At 41.9% G+C, this 19,863-nt stretch overlaps 1 protein-coding gene across 3 annotated transcripts in view; it reads right to left on the bottom strand.

Moving 5' to 3' along the window:
* LOC128895049 (WD repeat-containing protein 47) overlaps window positions 1–19,863 on the bottom strand; it is a 92,790-nt gene that overhangs the window by 71,043 nt on the left and 1,884 nt on the right. The window contains exon 1 of one of the 3 annotated variants that reach the window (XM_054157268.1): window positions 7,407–8,185. The exons of 1 other annotated variant lie outside the window; for it this stretch is intronic. In XM_054157268.1, the coding sequence (XP_054013243.1) occupies window positions 7,407–7,441 (35 nt within the window). In that variant the 5' untranslated portion in view covers window positions 7,442–8,185. Of the gene's footprint in view, window positions 1–7,406; window positions 8,186–19,863 lie in introns of those variants that run through there. One more of the 3 variants, XM_054157269.1, reaches the window with a different exon arrangement.

The raw sequence follows: 19,863 nt of genomic DNA, 5'->3' as shown, positions 1-19,863 counted from the left end.
CTCTAGTTTTTTCGAAGGAAAATTCCAAAAATTGCTCGTTTTCGATCGTCGAGTCGCGCCGACGCCCAAAGCGAGCGAATTTCAGGCGACGCCGGCGCTTACAGAGCGCCAGGACGCTGGTGGACGGGACAATTCGATTTCAGACAATTTGCCAGGAGCGTTAATTGACCCGAACGGGAGTGGCGAGAAGTTTGGGTGGGTCTACGAGTGGCATCGGACGCCCGGAACCGGAAAAGGAGGGCAAACACTCGATCGACTAATTACTGATTCCTCGTCTCTCGTCAACGGTGAAACGTAATTTCTTCTCAGCCATGAGATTTCAACGGGTCCGGTGTTTGCCGTTCGTTATGCCCGTCGAAAGTGCAAGCGACGAGATAAGGAAATTACTCGGCGTAACGAAGTTCGGTACGTGCCTCCGAGGGAACACACGACCCCCGTTGCAGATGCAATAGCGCGATTATGGTCTCGTACAGCGGGGAAGCCCGCCTTCGAGGTGAAAACATGAATGCAGATAAATTCTGCATTTACGACCATGGCGCTACTCCACGTCCCGGAATATAGCGCCATGGAAACGGCGGAATTTCGGAAGGGAACCGCTTCGGAGCATCCAGGCAATTCATTTTACCCGAGAGACGCCACCATTTATGATTTCTCCGTAAACGAATCTTCCGTCGAGTTACCAGGCTTACGACTTTTTGAGGAGATCCTCTACTTTAGCCATTTAAAAATATTTTATACTACACGATAACTTGAATGAACGAAGGATTTCTCGAAATGTTTACCAAAATGCTAGTGATTTAATGAAAAATCCTCGTTTGTACTTAACAAAATAACACGTTCATCGCCACATCACCTATATATAGGTGGCAGGGATTTTCGCCGAGGAATGTAAAAATTAATTCTGAAGACATACGTTAAACAAAAATAAGCCTGAATGGGATTCGTGAATTTTGATCGGGTTGTAAAACAAAATACTAACTTAAATGTTAGATTATACAGTTTTCAATTGTATAGGAATAAAATTTTAGCTGCATAAATATCTCCATGAGTATGTCCGGCATTGAAAGTGTTAAGTAAAGAATGCGCAAAAAAACCTCGTAAATTGGAAAAGAAAAGAAAAGCATAAACTCTTCCAGATTCCTTCTCTAGGACAAAAGGCAATACCGTGTTAGCGGAGTGTAATTCAGAAGCCAAACACTTCGATCGGCGATCCGAGCCGATAAAATCAGACCTTTGTTCGCCAATCGCGTTCGTGCAACTTAATAGCTCGTTTAATCTAACTGGCATACCGGTGCAAATGGAAGATCAAGCCACCTGGCCTTTTGCGGCTAACAAACACTCGCGGTACCAGTGTTCACGGAATCGATAGGCTTCGCTGTTGAAAACGAAACGACGCGAGGTATTTTCATCGTTTCCGGGAAGGCGTATCATTGATCTCTCTCATCTCTTCCCCTAGCAACGGGTGTACAACGCGGCTCGAGTTCCACGACTTCCCGTAGTTAGAGAAATTATAAAACCCGATACTATTGGGTTGCAGCGTATGATATATCCGCTCCCACGGACAGTTCTGTCGTACGGTATCCCGTACGACGCGAAATTAAGCGCCAATATGTATTCCGTTGTCGACGTTGTGACAACCGACTTAGCGAACGAATTTTTATCTCTTTCGTGACAATACTACAGGTTTCGTTCGACAAAAAGTGGATAACCTCATCCGTGTGGAATTTATTCCCCGTCGAATGACATTTTGTATGCTTTTGAAATTCATACGATGCGAATATGGGAACTGGTCGAGTGGCATTGAAAAGGTTGCGAATGGTTGCTGGGAGGGGAAAACAAATTGTGTGGTTGAAAAGGTTTTGTATTTTGGTTTTATCTTAGGTAAACAAAATGACATTCTATGTGTAAGAATCTAATAGGAAACATAACCGTTTAAATAAATTAAAATACAAGTAGGTCCATATCAGAAACACTTAGAGAACAACAAATGTTACAAAGGCACGTGCCAAAGGAAGTTGAGTTACATAAAAAATCGTCGATTACTACGAGAATAAGATCACCCGAACAACACTCAACGAATTAAGTAGTAATGAACGTTTAAAACGAACGCTCTGAGCCACCGTACCGTTCTTTTTTCAAGGAACGATCGTAAACTGGAATCATAAATACAGCAACAGCAAAGAGGCGTTGAATCGTTCGGTGTGAGTTGGGAATTACGACACGAGACGCAAAAGGTATGCGGTGCGTTTACACCTGCGTGATTATCGGTGCTTCGGCGCTGTATAATTGAAACTGAATTTCACAACGCTTCCGTTGGCGCCCGGCACCATGACCACTTCTCGGTTTTCGTTATCTCGCGAATAATTCGTTTCAAATTTCATTCTAATTACGCGTCTACTCGTGTTTCCTCCATTAACGGAGTAATTTTATGGTTGATAACTTCTAGATGATTTCAATTCCTATCGTTCCTCGAGAAAATTTCTCTGATGACGAGGGAAATGAATCTCGTTATTACTGTACTCGTGAATTGTTATTTTTATTGCGTATAAATGTTTTTCGAGCTAGAAACTTTCGTTATAAAAAATGAAACTTTTATTGCCGAAATACCAGCTTAATTATTTCAACGAAACGTGTTTACCTGCATTTAATATACCCAGAAATCGTAATTGCGAATGAATTTTGAATAAAAAGAGAAACAGAGTATTCTATAATGCAATAGCTCGGTGTAACGGCCGCTAATGAGTAAATATAATGTTAAATATGGGCACCAAAAGTTTCTGAGAGTTGCTGCTTTTCAGCAGAAACAATTGGTTATGCAAATTAACGCTAGCATTTGGTATTCATGAGCGAGTACAGCGTCGACTGGGTAAACCGTCTACTTATTAAAACGGTTAATTGATACGAAATCGATGAGGAGGTGCGTTTATTGAGCGGAAGTTGGGAATCGTACGCAAATCGTTCCGCCGCGTTTACCATCCCATAATGGCCGAGACGAGCTCGCCGTTATTCTCGTAACAAGTAGGTCTAACTGACTATAATTAGCCATTAGTTAAAGGGAGAAGGTTTTATTAGTCGAAAGTTACTGCTACGATAAGCATCCATTACTAAAACTATCAATATATTCTTGCGGTAACATAATTATTTTATCACAGAAGCGCTGATCGAATTATGCGTTACACGTTGACAACAATTTATTCTACACGTACCGATTTATAATTTGCAAAGAGTTCTAATTCCGGATCTCCAATTAGAGAAGGTATTCGTTCGTTAAATGCTATACAATTAATTGTTAAAAACTTTCCCTGCCGAGTTGAATGGTGTAATGCACGAAACGCACACGGTGTCCGAATATAAATGCAAGTCACAGCGGGACGATGTGGGTCAACGCCCCCGGTACGCTCTTGGACCGATTCCGCAAATTTACCTGCGTGTCGTGCACCACCATGATAGTGATTCAAAAAAGGGTATCCGGTCTCCTCGTTGGTGAATGACGGTGCCGCGTTGCGGGCTTTCTTCGCGGCGGGGTACGAGTAAAGGAGCCATTACCCACCCAGTAATGGAGGTATTCAGCTGGCTCACCTTTGACCCGCGGATCTCGGCAGCGGTACGCGTTTACCCAAGGAGATAGCTGACTGGCGACAACTTTTTCCTTCTTTTTCGACCGGCACGAATTCCTCCGGTAGACCGACTGCCTCCGGGAAATCGTCGCCGGGCTCGTTTGAATCGCGAAACGTACGCTGTCACAACTCATTTGTCTCTCTCCGTATCGCGGAGCCTCTGCGTCTTAACGGTTACTAGATAAATACCGGATGATCACCGAGCCTCGACGTGGAAATCATTGAACACGGATGACAAATGTGTTTACAGTTGAGCAATCAAGTGCAATGATCCATGAATCGTGAAAAGAATAAAATTGAACGAGAATTCCTCGTATTACGCGTGAAACAGAGTCCTAAATTTATTAACCCTTTGCACTCGAGGCCTTTTTTTATATCTACCAGCATCTCGAGATGATTCCTTAGCATTCTACTGCCGCGAATGCTAAGATTAGAATAAACTAATCTGAGATTTGAAAATTAAGTCACCCTCACCTCAGAGACTTCGAGTTGCAAAATAATTAAAGCTAAGCAAACATTATTGTTGGTCGATTTACTGCGTCGAATCTGGTGGTGACCGAGAGTCACCTTGCAGGAGAGATTTGTTCCTCGCCAATGAAGATGTTTCTTGCATTGCAAAGAAACTCTGTTTTCCATTTGTAAAATAAATTAAATTTTCTTCAAGATCCCTTCGTATTCGATGAAAATCGAGTTTGTCGTTACATTTCCGTGAAGTTGTTTGTTGGGCTCGAAGCGAGCAGCAATTGCAGAGGTCGAGCGCGTAGGCAGCCCGCGATTGTGGGAAGCAGAAAAATGGCAAGCATATTGTCGGTCTGTTTCCCAATCGTTGGAGACGGTGAAAGAGGAGAGGAGCAGAAGCGAAGCGCTGCCAGAATAAAATCGGAAATGCTCGTCGACTTCCCAGAGCAATTTTACAAAGTGGCTGTGCACGAAATCTGCCCTCGTGCTATTTCCATTGCGAGATGAACAACCAGACGACACATTAAACCAACCCCACCGCGGATCTATTACTTAACTGATTGTTTTCTGATGGCGCTAACCTTGGAAGTGGATTCTTTCAGAGGAGAAACCTCGGCACCTCAGGGGTGAGAACTTGCGGTGTCCATAACATAAATTGCAGAGTAAAACTGCATTTCTCAGACCCGAGACAGAGATTATTCAGCTTTCGAGCAAGTGCACGAGAAGATCAACGTCCTGTCAATCCCCGTCAAGATTAACCATCGTTCCACCGCACGCGTACAAGGAAGAATGGCAACGTAATTCGTCAGCAACATGACATGCCATTCACTCTAGGGCAATCGACGACGGGCAGCCTTTTGTTCGCGGACTCTCCCTGCGTGAAGAGCACGGATCACGGATTTTTCTCATTGCCAGGAACGTCTGCGTCGGGATGAACGCGGAGAGGGTTCGTCCCTGGCCATCCCTGTCATTCAACCTCGACGAAGGAGTCTGGGGTTACGATTAGAAATTTTCTAGCGTAGCGAAAATAACACCACCAAGAGCAATTGTTTATCCTATTTTCTAAGACACTGTATAGCGATAATATTGAAAATAATTGTAATACACGAAAGATTTTTTCTGAATATAACAAAGTAACTATATACAATAGTGAATCTGAGAGAGATACCAAAATACAAGAATACTAATAAATAATGTCGCAAATCAATTCTTCGAATAAATATTCGTTTAATTCTCGAACCGCCAAAGATGCGTTTTAAACGTGGCCTTGGTCTTGGGGTAGATCGAGGTTTACTCGATGAATCCGCACCCTTTCTTTCCGACGAGTCCTCACCACCCTCGCCTATTGTTTCGGGAATGAATCGACCCTGGCGTGGTCGATAAAGCGCGAAAGTAGCTTCGCCGCGACTTGTCGAACGGTTGCTTGCTACGGCCAGACGAAATCGAACGAAGCGGATGAAGTTCAACGGTGAAGTCTGTCTAGCCTCCAAAACTGAACTACGCTTGAACACTTTTTGGACGAGAACTTTCGATCCTACTATCTTCTGACTTGTTACATATATTCGTGTATGTTTTGTCTAGCTACAGGAATTTTTATCGATTCCTAACTTTTAAATTAATATTAATAAAATTTCTTAAATTTGTCCAAGCAAGAGCTTAGAGTGACTCGATGAAACTACACGACCACTATTAATTCTTGAGAAATTTATTAATACTGACAACTAACTCGCGTGGAAACTTGAAATAAATCGTTATGCAGAGCTTCTGTACGTCGTTTATAATTCAGTTAAAATCCTGTCCATAGCTGGCAGGGAGTGACACACCGAGAACGACGCGGCATGTATCACCGAAGGCAGACAAACCGCAATTCGTGTATCTCTGGGAACACGATCTGTCGGTTTGCATCCCCCGTGTAATCTTTCCGTCATTACACGACTGAATCGCTCGCTAATACGGCCGATAATGCGCAGCGGGAACAGTTTGTTGCTAGTGTTTCTCTACAAAGAACTCGGATTATGTAATCGGATCTACGCGAGAAAAGCAGATTTTGCAGTCAGTCGTTCAAATTGAGCGAGAACGATACGCTCGAAGGGAATTCCGACGCGAGTCGAGTGCGAGGCCGTAGGAAATGTCACGGGAAATCCTTTGATCGAGAAACAAACGTTGAACTCCGCTAACCGGAAGAGGGGAGCAAATCAAATATCGAGGCATGGAAATGGCGTAACATTTCCATTAAAAAAAAAAAAAAAAGGATACACGAATCTCCAGGAAGCGAGTTAACACTTGGTAAATAGAACAAAACGATGATGTCTCACAAAACTGTGTATCTTCGTTAAAATGATTGATATCGATACCCTAAACATTTCTTAACGTAATAAACTGATACAATGGATGTTCGAATGCAATACAATGCGTGATTTATTTTTATTTAAACGCGAAGACTTTCCTACCCATGATTTATTCATTAAAACGAATTAGGCTTAAATTGCTTCCTTTATGGGACGAGGATGAGGGCTTGTGGTGCGTGGAAGTCTGTTAGCTTCTCACCTGCAACCAGGTGTGCATAATGGAAGTCATATTGTATGTAGGAATCCAAAGGAGATGGAAACATAACGGTTGAAGTGCTTCTGTGCATCAGGGTTTACAAGTGTAGACATTTTGATTACGTTTATTGATTCACTCGTGAAACGTTAACGTTTATTCCCAGACATAAAAGTTGAACCTGTTGTGAGTAATTATGTGGTTAATAGGTAAACAAGTCTAAGTTTGCTTGGCAGGTCGGACAATCCTCTTGTCTGTAGCTTATAATGATGGCTGGGGTAAAAAGGATTTAATCCTTGGGGGTACTCCTTGTTTATTGGATATTAGACAAGTTTGCAAAGTTTAGGTAGACCTTAATGGAGCCCTCTTCGAGGAATCACCTTCTTCCTAGCCTATTATTACACGTAGCTGTTATGTGCTAGACTGACTTATTTACAATATTATAATAAAACAATGTATACAAAAGATTCTTCCAACCAAGAGGACCATCTATGCTACCAAACAAACCTGGAGCACTTGTTCATCCACTAGCTAAACAAGTACTCATCGTTACCCAAACCCGACAAAAAACACAATTGCATTTACGTGACTCACTCACTTGAAACTATAATATTAATCCTTTTCCAGATAATTAAAAAAGTCGAAACGTCGTTAATTAAATCTGCTCGCGATAATGACTGAACTTTGATCTCTATTTATTCGTACACGGGCCAACAACCTATGGTAAACAGTTGTAAATGTATTCGTACTGCTATAGGGAGATTCAAGAAACAATCTCAGAGTATTTACTTCCTTTTAGCCGTCTGCTTGCACGCCTTGGACATTCACGTGACACGTAAGGAAGTCGAACAACTCACTGAAAGACGCATCACACACGCGACGACTCGGAGAACGGAAGCACGGAACCGGAAGCACGTGGCTCGGCCGTACGAACGACGTCGCACGGCGTACTGGCACGACGCTGGGCGTCGTGTCGTCTCTGCGACGGCGCCCATAGTCCGAAACGCGCGTCTACGTGCAAGTCCATTGCACGCGTCGAAAAGCGTCGTCTACGTCTCCATGGTGAATCCTATCTGGAAACACGAAACTACTGAATGGTATTTATATTGCGCGAACGAACACCTCGCGGCCAGTTTGGACGTATTCTCTGACGCATTTCTAACAGAACAATTTTTACCCATCGACCGTGGAACTTGTTTGTAAGGTGGTCGACATCGATTTCTGATATACAGTCAGCGGCAAGAGTCTACACTCCAGCAAATTGCAATGTGGTAGTAATTGGATTTGATGTGTGTTTAGATGTTGGAATGCTTCAGGCATCGAAAACAATTTGAATATAGGAGGAGGGGATGTTTACTATAGGGAAAGCAACAATCTTGTAAATTTTATTTTAGTCCAATTAAATTACTAATTATTATCTTGAACAAGGTCTACATTATGGACCCAAACATGCATTGATAAATCTATGTTTTTTTAAATTGAAAGCTATCAGGACGATTAATTTCCCTACTACCACCTGAATTTTTATAATATCGAATAAAAAGTGCTCCTACGATTGATTCCGATAATTACGATAGACGAGGAGACCGATATTTTTGTCCTGTGTGTACCACGAAATTTTATACGCGCTATCCACGCAACGAAGTACGAGCATACTATGTGGAAGATGGTGTGGGAAAGAATCGATCTCCAGAGAGTCTGGTCGAGTGTGGGTGAACGCAGACAGAGGAGAAAAAATGTCTCGACTACGCCGCTGGAGAATTCTTGGAGCACGGACCCATATTGGACGAGATAAAATGTTCCAATTAATGGTAACGAGTAATGCGATGGAAAATGAGTTTATATCGGGACGAAAACTCTAGATGAAACACGTAAGCGCGCTTTTTATTGATCGCCAACCCCTACTACATCGCGCGCAAAACCTACCTAATCGGTGATAAATGAAAGCATACAATATTTATGCAACCATGAGTCAATATATACTCGAATAAACATTTTTTGGTTCGATCTGGCAACACCTACTGTTGCTATGTTTTATTAAAAATTGTTTTCTAAACGTGCTCGCTAAATTTAATAACGATTACATAAGATATGTGCAATCGTATATGCTGACGGCTCAAACTAACAACAAAGATTAGTTTCGCACTACTTAGGTTTCATTATGTCGATTATCTCATTAGAAGGCGAGAAACGGACCATCTCAGCACTTTATACCGTCAAGAAATATTATACGTCAATTAGTTCACGTAGGAATCTGATCGCCAAAACGAAAAAGGAGAATCGAACGTGGAATACTGATTGCGGTAAAAATTTTCAAGGAAAGCTTGTTAATGCAACTAACAACTGTTATCTACCAACTCTAGCGGAACTACACATTAATTTGAAACCTAACGTTACAATCGAGTATATTACTTTTTCTAATTATATTGTTTAAAGCAAAGACGAGCAAAATAGAAGCAGTTTGGATAAAAATTTTGCTATTAGAAGTTTCAAGTGTCTTCTGATGATCTTTGCTTGGAGACAATGTTTCGTACCAATGAACTCGAAACACAATTCACTGGTATTGTTCCAGCACCGAAAGGGTGGTCGGAGAAGCGACGCAGCCTTCAGGAATGGACTAGATCAAGTGTCTACCCTGTTCACTGTTTCAGCCACTCAAGAACGGCGGATACTTGAGCTCCAGGAAGCACTCGACATGCACCGATCGTTAACGCTTCGATTAACATATTGCGTGATAAACAGTACCCTTGTATTTCGCAATTACTATAATAATTGGTATCGTTCCAATATATCAATTGTAAAGTAATTTATTTTACGATTCGATCTTCATAAACAAGAAGGCAAAGCGTGAAGGAACACGTGTAAAAGTGCGTCGAATTAACAGCTAATTAGAAGTATAAATATGTAAGAAACATCTTCACGTGTACAGAAGTACAAACATTCAATTTCGAAGGATTAATCTTGATGAAAGTCTAATTAAATGAATAAGGTTTAATTCATTAACACTTCTTAATTGAAACCATTCAATTAAGAAGTGTTAGAAATGTAGCTTTAAAAAAATACGTGAATTTGGGATTTCAATTAAAATATTTTCCTTGAATCTCAGTTGGTATTCAAGGCACAGGTACATTTTTCTTATCGCTTACGCATTTACGGAACGTAATAGAATCACATAGTTCAGCGAATAAAATGAAACCGAGTGTGCACGTGCTAATTAGCGTGGCATGTCCGTAAGCTAAGCAACCCCTGCAACATTTCCGTTCTACCGAAGAATTAAATAGTCCTTAGCAATCATCCCGTGTCGCTGGTCGTAATCACCTCGCATTCCTGCGGTACGTAAGGCGAGTCTAAAGAAAATGCAGCATCATTCGATGTAAATACCACTGTGCGAGAGATTATACCGCCAAAGGAAAATTATGATTGCGCGTAAAGGGAAACGACAAATTTAAGCCAATCTGGCGAGGAAAAGTAACAACAACTTATGGTTTGAGAGAATAATACCGAAATGAATATTTAACCGCGATCGTTTCACCGCGTGATGAATGATTTCCTTAAATAATTATGATGAATGTTGTATCATCACTGACACTGTTCCTTTATGTGGTGTATTACGCATTGTTTTAGATATATGTATTAAAATACGGATGACTGTCACGAAGTATGTCCTCATCGTGGATGTAAACGTTAATAAAACATTTTGCTTTCGGATTGCTTTCACGATTACAATTTAATAATGGATGAAAAATGATACGACATTATTTCCAATTTCGTTAACTAAACCATGCACCGTGGATAGTAAAAATGAATGACGAGTGTTTTCAAACAACGATTAAATTTCCATCGTTTGTTTTAGGAATCTACTTTCACGACACACATACCCAGAATAAGTGCCGCGATGGAAGGTTATAAAAGCGGAAAGGAAAGTATGATAATGCGATTAAGACCCGAGTTGGAACAATGAGAAGGGTGTATAATCTTCTGTAAATGAAGTCGCGCTGAAAAACGGCGAGGCAGACGGGTTAAAGTATGCGAGAAAGTTCCAATACCGTCTAGAAAATCGGACTACTTCGGGTATAAGATACGTGCCCCGAAATCCTATCGACTTCCTCTGGATTCGCTCCCTGGCCACCTTGTTTCCAAGTGATGAGCATGTTTTATTCATGCTCGCCATTCATGGCGGCTGAACTCCGAAAGATTTACAACCGTCAGATGCTCGTCTCGTGGACTCTGATTTTTCGTGTATCGTTTGCTTTGGATAAATAAGAACATCCGACACGATGTTTGGACTAGTGCAAATTTTATTCACGAAGGTAGCTTGGAATCGAACATGATCTTAACCATGACATACCTCGAATTCGTGTATAATTAAGAACGTAAAGGAGGGATTGAAAGCTTGAAAATTTTGGAAAATTAGTACTAGTAGATTTTTACCTTGCATATTCCAATTCAATTCTTTCTTTTTCAATTTATCGACTTAATTCGCCCCGTTAAAATATACAAAAATAGAACGGTTCATTGAACAGAAGCTAAATAAAAGGGCAAGGGTTCAGCGAACAAGATTACTTTCCAACTAACCCGACATAATGCTTAATTATGAACACAATACCCATGATCTCAGGAATGCTACTGGAAGTCGGTGTAACTTCTTCTACCGCAGACTCAGCGTGCAATAACTGTCGCGATAAACATTATATATTTTATATATCTCCGCGAACGTATGTTTCATTTTATGGGATTACGTTGGAACTATCGTGAGGGTTCCAACGGCCAAGGCAGGCGGTACCCGTGTGTGATACCGGTCCCTCTGACCTCTCCTTGACCCTCACCTATACTGAACTCCACCAGCTGAGATGGGCTTCTGCGTAAGAAACATATCGATACACCGTCCACGTGCACCTCCATCCAGCCTTTGCGGAATCCTCAGGATCAAACCAACGACCAACCGCGATCCTCGAACGGGATTCGATCACTGCTACGTCTGACCTCTTCGGAATCGACATGAGTATACGTCAGTCAGTGGATTTGGGTTAATTTTGACCCATGTTAACAATGTCACAATTGAGACGAATGCAATGTTATGTCGTCCATGGAACATCATGGAGGCTCTTTTCTTTAGGGATCCTTATTAGAACTTCGTGAGTGTACGTTTATTTTACTTTGTAATAATAAATTTCCTTCGCACATTCTGTCCACGATTACCTCTCCTCGTAGACGTCAACGAGAAAGATGCCATCCGAATATTATGTTCGATCCGTTATCTCAAGTTTAATACGAAATAACTGCGCATCTACGTACGCGCGTAACTCAAGACCGCGTAACTCGAGAATTTACTGTACTGTCCTCGAGCATCCTCTCGCGCGACTGGTATTCCCTGGGAACCTTTACGGAATCCTGCGAACCGACGAACAAACCGAACCAGGAACTAACAGTGATCCTCGAACACGATTTGATCAATAGCGTTTCTGGCCTCCTTAGAATCTACATGGGTCGTTACAACCAACGACTGTTCTAAGTAAAAATAAAACAGTAGCCTTCTCATCTGCAGTACAACTAATATTAAACTTCCCATTCTCAGAAAATGCAGTGAAGTTAATATTGTCTTTCTGGTGCTCCAAAATATACATAATTAATATTGATCAAGCCACACTTTAAGAACACTTTGCGTGTATTTGCGGTCCAGGAAGGAGTATTCATCATCTGCGTCGTCCAATTCGTTTCGTGGCCACTTCACCACAGGAAGTCTGACCAAAAGAAGGGCATGCATATTCGGATTTACGCGGATGCATCCGGGAGCAGCGACGCTTCGTGGAGCAACGTTCGTTCCGGACTGCGTGCTTCCTTTAATTGACCATGTGCCTTCCTCTCCTCTCCTCTCCCTCGAACCACCAAGATGATGTATGTCCTATCTTTGGCGTTTTCTTTGCTGGACTGTTAAACCGTGCACGCAGTAAGTCGAGTCCCCTCTGGTTGGAAAATCGGGGAAACGGTCGAGGAACGACCGAGGAAACGAGAAATTGCTTCTGTCGCGGGTGCCGAGAAGAATTCTAATGGACGACGTCGTCGTGCAGGCAACCATTTTCCGTTTGCTCTTATTGTTCGTTTAACTGGTGCATTTTCCACCTCGTCGTCTCTGACTTTAAATTCTGTTGAACCTGTCTTGTAGAAGAAAATGGTAGAATGATCCCTTGAATTGTAGGCAACCTCGTGGACTTCATTTTAAGTATAGATTTTCAAATAGAAGCGTTTAAACGTCTTATGGTATTCTAAACAAAACCTACGCCTTTAAACTTGAAGAATCATTCCATTTTATTAAAATACTGAAAATGAGTTTATTTCGATCTCACATCTGGGAGATTTTGATGTCTATTTACGTATTCTTAACTTATCACGGCATTAAGTCGATTCAAAGCTAACAAGCTCCGCTCTGAAGAAGAGAAATATACAATTCCAACAGTTCTTTTCAAACCGTAATTTGTCAGTCTTTCCGCAAACTGTTATTTAAACCGTGCAAGCCGCAGACCTCCGTAATAATCGATACCGGTTCGAAGGGGCCATTAGGCGGAATCCTGGCGAGCGTAATCGCCAAGTAGGTCTGCGTTTTATCAATGATTCACCGTCGCGAATCATCGTCACACTGGTCTCGCGCTAGGATGCAGGTCGACGCGATTCGTTTCGAATGAGTAATCGACCGTGCCTTCCCTCCGTGCAACCGGTATTTCGACAAAAATTTAAACGAGATAACAAATCAACGTCCAAACATTCCTGCGTTCCGGGGAAGCTGTATTGACAAATGGGACAGCCGGCCCGACGTTCATGCGAATTTAAATTCTATTTAAAGAGACGTCTGCGAGAACAATGATGATATCAATCCATTACTTTCAGCCTACGTTATACCGTGAACGTAGCGATTTTCGTGCGATCGTTTGTACAATTATACTACGTGGTCCACAGGTTAACGGTGATTGCGAGATGTAACGGAAGATCGTATGCTTTTGTGAAAAGCAACTCGACTGATTTTTTAAAAAGATAGGTATTACTAATTTATAAAAGGGTGGCGTTTGTGACACTCTTTTCGCTGGGGTACAATACTTAAAGGGGGTTGCTACGTTTCAACGTTTCGACATAAGGGTTCTCTTCAGGGATTTATAAAGAAAAAAACATTCGGTGGATTATTTTAAAAATTATTACAAATCTCAGACGTTAAACATCATCAGCAGTTTCTTAGAAAAAAAAAGTCATAGACGCTCGTAAAAAATAAATTCGTTTCCTTCGTATAGAAGATCTCCCAAGTCGAGACTATCAGATAAAAATGTACACGTTTACGTAACTGAAATCCTCCAATGAATACAGTCATTCATTTTCTAGGGGTTTAATGTTGAAGAAATGTCAATATTTGAAAGGTTTGACTATTCCCCAAGGTATCTTTTACAAAAACGACTACGATCGACTACGTTTGGGTCACTTCCGATTCGAAATTTCTTGCTTGAGCGACAGACCGATAAACGAGGAAGCCTGTGCGCTTAGGATTTCGAGGCCGAACGAGGCCAAGTTCGTGGTCGACCTTCGTCTACGCCACTCTACGCGAGATCGTGACTAAAAGACCGCGGCACCGAATCTACTTTCGATCGCGCTCGACGACCAGCGAACACGATTGCTTTATCCGCGACGGAGAAACGACCCGTTGGATTTCACCGACCTAAAAAACATCCATTCGTCTCTTTCCTGTCGTCTTGAGGTGAATTTCAACGATAAAGCCGCCTCGCGCGGAATGGGGCTCTCGAGTCAACAAACCCTCGCAAACCGTGCTCTTTTATCGATCAAAATTTTACTCCACGGCCTTTTCGCGTTTCTCGATAACCCGGGGTGCTTTGGGACCAAAAATTCAAAAGCATCTGAAAAACTCGATTGGAGCGCAAGATCGTCATCTTGGATGCCATGGGATAGAAATCGCGCGGTAACAATACCGTAAAATAATGTCGTTTCTTGCCGTGCGAGGCTAAGTGCAGCTTCTTGTGCGTCCATTCCGATCGTCGTATCCGTTAGACTCCGTGTACATCGCGAGACGTTAGTGTAATTTCGTGTAACTCAAGCAGGATCATAACCTTTATCCAAACACGTTTTGTGCGTCCTCAATTGTAGTCCGAAAAGAAAATCTTGCGGTGGGGCACACGATGTTTCAAAAGTTACTTGACTGATCTATTTAAAAACTGAGCGTGCCAAAGAAAAAACACTTATCTAAAGGGTAAGGCATCGTCGAGTCAAAATGATGAATATTTTTATTTATTAACTGAGTTAAGAAGCTATAGAAATGATGATCTGAACATTTCTTCGTGTAAAAATAAAATGACGAAGGATTTCTTCTCGTGTAACACAACGCCCTCCACAGGAATGTCTTTATTTATTTAAGTGTTTGAACGTCGTGGAGTATCCTCAGAAATAACGCGCAGCTTCTTGGCCAGCTTCTTGTGTGGTCTCTGCGATCGTTGTATCCGTTAGACTTCGTGTATCTCGGGGGACGTTAGCGTAATTTCGCGTAACTCGAGCAGGACTATAACCCTTATCGGAAGACGTCCGTGCGTCACGCTTCCGCGATAATGCGAACGATTATGCTCGGAACGGTGATGTTTCTAACAGTATCGAACGTTTCCGTCCTGTCTAGAGAACTCAACACTTTAGGAAAGTCTGGAATAAAGGATTACTCCTTGGGTCAACGGCCGAGTAATTGGTTATTTCTCGACTTTTCTTACTTTCGAGAATTCTCGTACGAGAAAAGCCTAACATATAATTCGTATCTTTGATTTTATACTGCGAGCAATTTTTATCCATTGACGTAAATCTGGAAAATTAAAAGACCTTGTTGACCTACCTTCCTAAGGTGTCCTTTGAAAAATCTTCAACCACTGTGATCTCCGACGAAGTCACGACGATCATGGTAAAGCTCCTCTCCCATATCACAGAAATTCACCAATATTTTCTTCTCTAGAAATTTTCACAATCACGCTACTTCCAATCCTAACTCATCGATCCGATACAGCACAACTCACAGAAAATAACATTCTAACTCACACACCATTTATTAAATAGCTGTGGAGCTTTCGATCCTCCCGTTTTGAAGTCCCAAAGAGTATAATTTTATAAGTTATTAGTATAAAAGTATAAGTTTCGAAGCGCAAGATTCACATGCACGACGACATTGGATGATATAAAAGGCTATCGTAAGATAACGCTGCTATTTAATTACGAACTACGTGTTAATGCAAGGGGAGGGACATGATTCACGAGTCAGTCTGGCACTCAATATTCATGACTCCGCGACCCTAGGTCAGTAACTGCTTCCTCGAATGCTCAGAAACTAGCGACTCGTTTTATAGGGGTGTTCGCGTTGAAGCATCGTGACGAATCAATGCGACCAATCAAGAACGTTTTCGAGACACCTCGTCCACGAGTAGGTGTTTTTAGTTGTTGGATCTTTTTAACGGTCCTCTTCTTCCGCAAATTCAGCCTTACAATCAAGCTTTCTTTGTTGGCGGTGGTACGAGAAAATTCTTCATCTACGCACAATTATTTTAATGAAAACTTATACAAGTAAAAAGATTTATTTTTCCTTTGAGAGGTACTTCTGCTTGGTTTTTGTATAGGAACTTGTATGGCCTGAAGATGCTCAGCAGTTAAGTATTAGATATATGCTTCTGAATGATTTAGACACCACGCACTCAAGAAATACGTGTACGTGGTATCCAAGGCTGTTACCCTCGACGCGTTATCACCCTCGACTGTCTCCCACCAATTTTTCACAAGTCGCCTTCACCCTCGGAATCGCTGGTCCCTCTGCATCCCATTTCTCAACCGTCTTCCAGTCACTCGATCTCTTCGGGTCCAGGAAAAATAGCCCCGAGCTTCAAACCTTCGCACTTCACGATAAACATTCTATTCTATCACATCTAATCCCACCTTATATCTACAATCTGGAATCACTTATCCCTAATCGATACAGTCCCGTGCTCCGTTTCTCCCAGTTATTATCGGTCTCCTTCAAAGGACCAAATTGAAATTGAAATCCAAGTTTGTAAATTGAAACACAGAGACTGGTCGACGTTCTCCTCGGTGCTCCCACCTGCAACCGTAATCGCTCTTTCTCGGTAACCAGCAACACTCCCGTGGCTTCGTGATCAAAGGAGTCCCGTGAAATGAGCAACGCTTCGAATCGCGTCACGCGAGACCCCGTAGCCGGCTATGTACCGTCCCGCCGGTGTTGAAGGGAAGAAGAAGAGGATACGACTGAAGGTGCTCCACGGCGTTCAAGGCGCATTCACCTTGGTTCCACGCACCTGTGTGTACGCGTGAGCGAATCTGCGCGCTCCTTCTCTCCCTCTTCGTCCAGCGCGAACTTTGCGCTCGCCTCTGCGAACCGGTAACGAGTTTCGCCGCCGAGGGCTTCCGCGGACCTTGATCTTGGCCTTCGAGATTTTTCAGCGGTTCCCGGGTCGCGGGAGGTCGCGAATTATCGCGGTCGACCGGTTCCAAGCGACAGAAACCTCGAATGAATTGCAAAGTAAACGGAATTTGCGACCAACCCCGGCGATCTCCGAATTTTCGACCCTCTCGAGGACCTTTCGTTATCGATTGGGACGCTTCAGGTTTCAATGCGAGATAATCATCAGATTTCGTGGGGAGATTCTGTATGGATTCCTTAGTTGCGTATTTCGAAGCTTTATTCTTTCTTATTTAAAATCTCTTGGAGTATGGTTCATAATATTCTTTCCATTTCGGAGTTTGTATATATTTTCGTATAGTAAAGTGTTCTCGAAAAAGAACGTTAACCCTTCGCCCCCGAGAGGTGACTCTCAGGTTTGACGCAGTAAATCAACCAGCAATAATGTTTGTTTAAGTTTATAAAATGATTGTCGATGGGGTAAGGGTGACCAGATCTTCAAATCTCAAATTAAAGACCTCATCTTCGAAATCAATTTAAGCTTAGCATTCGTGGCAATAGAATGCTAAGAAAGCATCACGAGTTGCCGCCAGATATCAGTAAAAAAGGCTTCGAGTGCAAAGGGTGTAAATGAAAGTACATGCAATGCCGTTTAAGTATTCATTTAACATTTTGTTATTAAAAATAAGATCTTGAAGCCTTCTTTGGGAAACCCTTCGAAAGTTGAATTGAATTCTGATGGATGATACGTATACTTAGCCAATGGAATGTTGGATTAAGTTACCAGTAAGTTATGCTTCAGGCACGCGACAAGTCGCTGACGCAACTTTCAATTAACACGAATAAATCATTGCAATTCGTCTATATGACTTGAAAATTTCTCACCGACAAAAAGCTCAGCAACAGGAGTTCAGACGGTTGGACCATACCTTAAGTACACCCGAGAGCAATTAAAATGCCGTTAATCTCGGTAATGAGAACGGTGGCGTTGACGGAGCTTTAACGTAATTACAATAAACGGTGCACAGTCACACTCTGAATGCGATGAAACCCGAGATTTAAATAACGTCTGCGATCCTATCCAGTGATACAATTCAAACTACCCGCGTGGAAAGAGCCTGAATCGCTTAAGGAAATTAAAGACTATAGGTTCTTTCATAGAATTGAAATTGATGTCCTTGAGCTGGGGAATTACATTAAGAACGCAGGAAGTCGAAGTCTTCTTCTTGTACTAATTCTTGGATTCGTGGAGGAGTATTAAAACAGGCTATCTTTGAAAATTCAACATCAGGACATTATAATTTCTGCATACATAATACGTTCCAAATACAGAGATGGTAGATACGCGAGGATACATTGTTTCTTTGTTAATGTTCATGTTATGAAAAGATAATGGACCTTCGCCATACTCTTCTGGTAAAAATGTAACGTTCTAACAATACCAAATCTAATATATCCGCCTATGATTTGTATCTAAAAAAAATGGTGCTATTTTATTTTAAAAATTATCCAACAGGATTCCCAAATCCCAACGTGTATTTTAGAAATACCCTAAAAAGAGAGCATAATACTGTCCGTTTTCTGTCAATTCTCTGTCCGTCTAAAAATCTGTTAACCAAATCCGTGGGGTTCGTCCACGATCGATCCAGCGTGATTAATTCCCGATTCGAAAGTCGCCCGACCGGCGCGATTTCGTCGAACTCGTTGAAATTCGGTCTCGAAAGTGTTCTGTTTTTGAACGCCGAGAATTTTTTTTACGCGGGAAAGGCAAAAAACTGTCTGTCCTGTATATTTCATGAGCCGCGGTCTACACGAGAAGACATTTATTGAGCCATTCGTCGTCGTAGGCGACGCGCGTCCAATTAATGCACTCCGAGTGGTCACCGATGCGTTAATGGCGGGTTTACAACTTTCTAACGCCGGGCAAGGAGGAAGAGGGACATCTGCGATGAAAATTCAGGAAGGATGAAAGACCAACGACGCACTCTCATTAGCGTCGACGATCCAAGTACGCGATCGACTCGCTGACAAGAGCTATGCGATGACTCGATAGCAAATGGTGACATGGAGAACATCAGAAGGAATTCTAATCGAGAACGAAGAGGAAATAGATGTGTCTTTTTCTGACTGTTTCAAGACCATAGCTAACAGCTGTTACAATAATACTTTTTATACAAAACTTGCATTTTACTCGACAAGTAGCGTTGAAACATAATTTGAATGCTGATCAAAATATAAGTATAAAGAGTGGAAAAGTGTGAACGATGAAATATTAAATTTCCAAACGCAAACATTTCAATGCAGTTAATCGAAGAAAAAAAATGTGGAACGGAGGCTGGTTGCGAGAGGATTACCTCAAATCGTAAACTCGGTAACAGCAGTAACATTAATGTACTTACCTTACGCAATGAAACATTACACTGAAGTGTGAAAAAATATTTCTGCGGCGAGTATTGGAGAAAAAACTCGCGAAAAAGAAGCGGAATAAGCCCTATTTGCAATGACGTGCTTGGTGGTACCAAATGGTACCGTCCGAATGTAAATTTCTTTACAGGTATCGGTCGCGACATATGGCACGATGCAATGCATGTGTATCAGTAAAAATAACGGGACAAGATGATCTTCCAGTGGAACTGGTTTTCAGGATACGCGCGATGTTAAAGTTAGTTTAATGTTTTGCAAGGTTATTTTCCCTTCGAGTTATAAACGAATTTAAACCAGTTACAAACTAGTTTCTATGAATATTAAACATAGATGCAAGTAACTGTTTTAATAAAAAGAGTAAAAGATAGTGCTTGTACTTCGTATAAGAAA

This window comes from Hylaeus anthracinus, unplaced genomic scaffold (assembly GCF_026225885.1).
Source record: "Hylaeus anthracinus isolate JK02 unplaced genomic scaffold, UHH_iyHylAnth1.0_haploid 4, whole genome shotgun sequence".
In the NCBI taxonomy this organism is placed as follows: Eukaryota; Metazoa; Arthropoda; class Insecta; order Hymenoptera; family Colletidae; genus Hylaeus; species Hylaeus anthracinus.
Note: the sequence above shows the minus strand (reverse complement) of the source record. Positions and strands in the feature narration are given on the sequence as shown.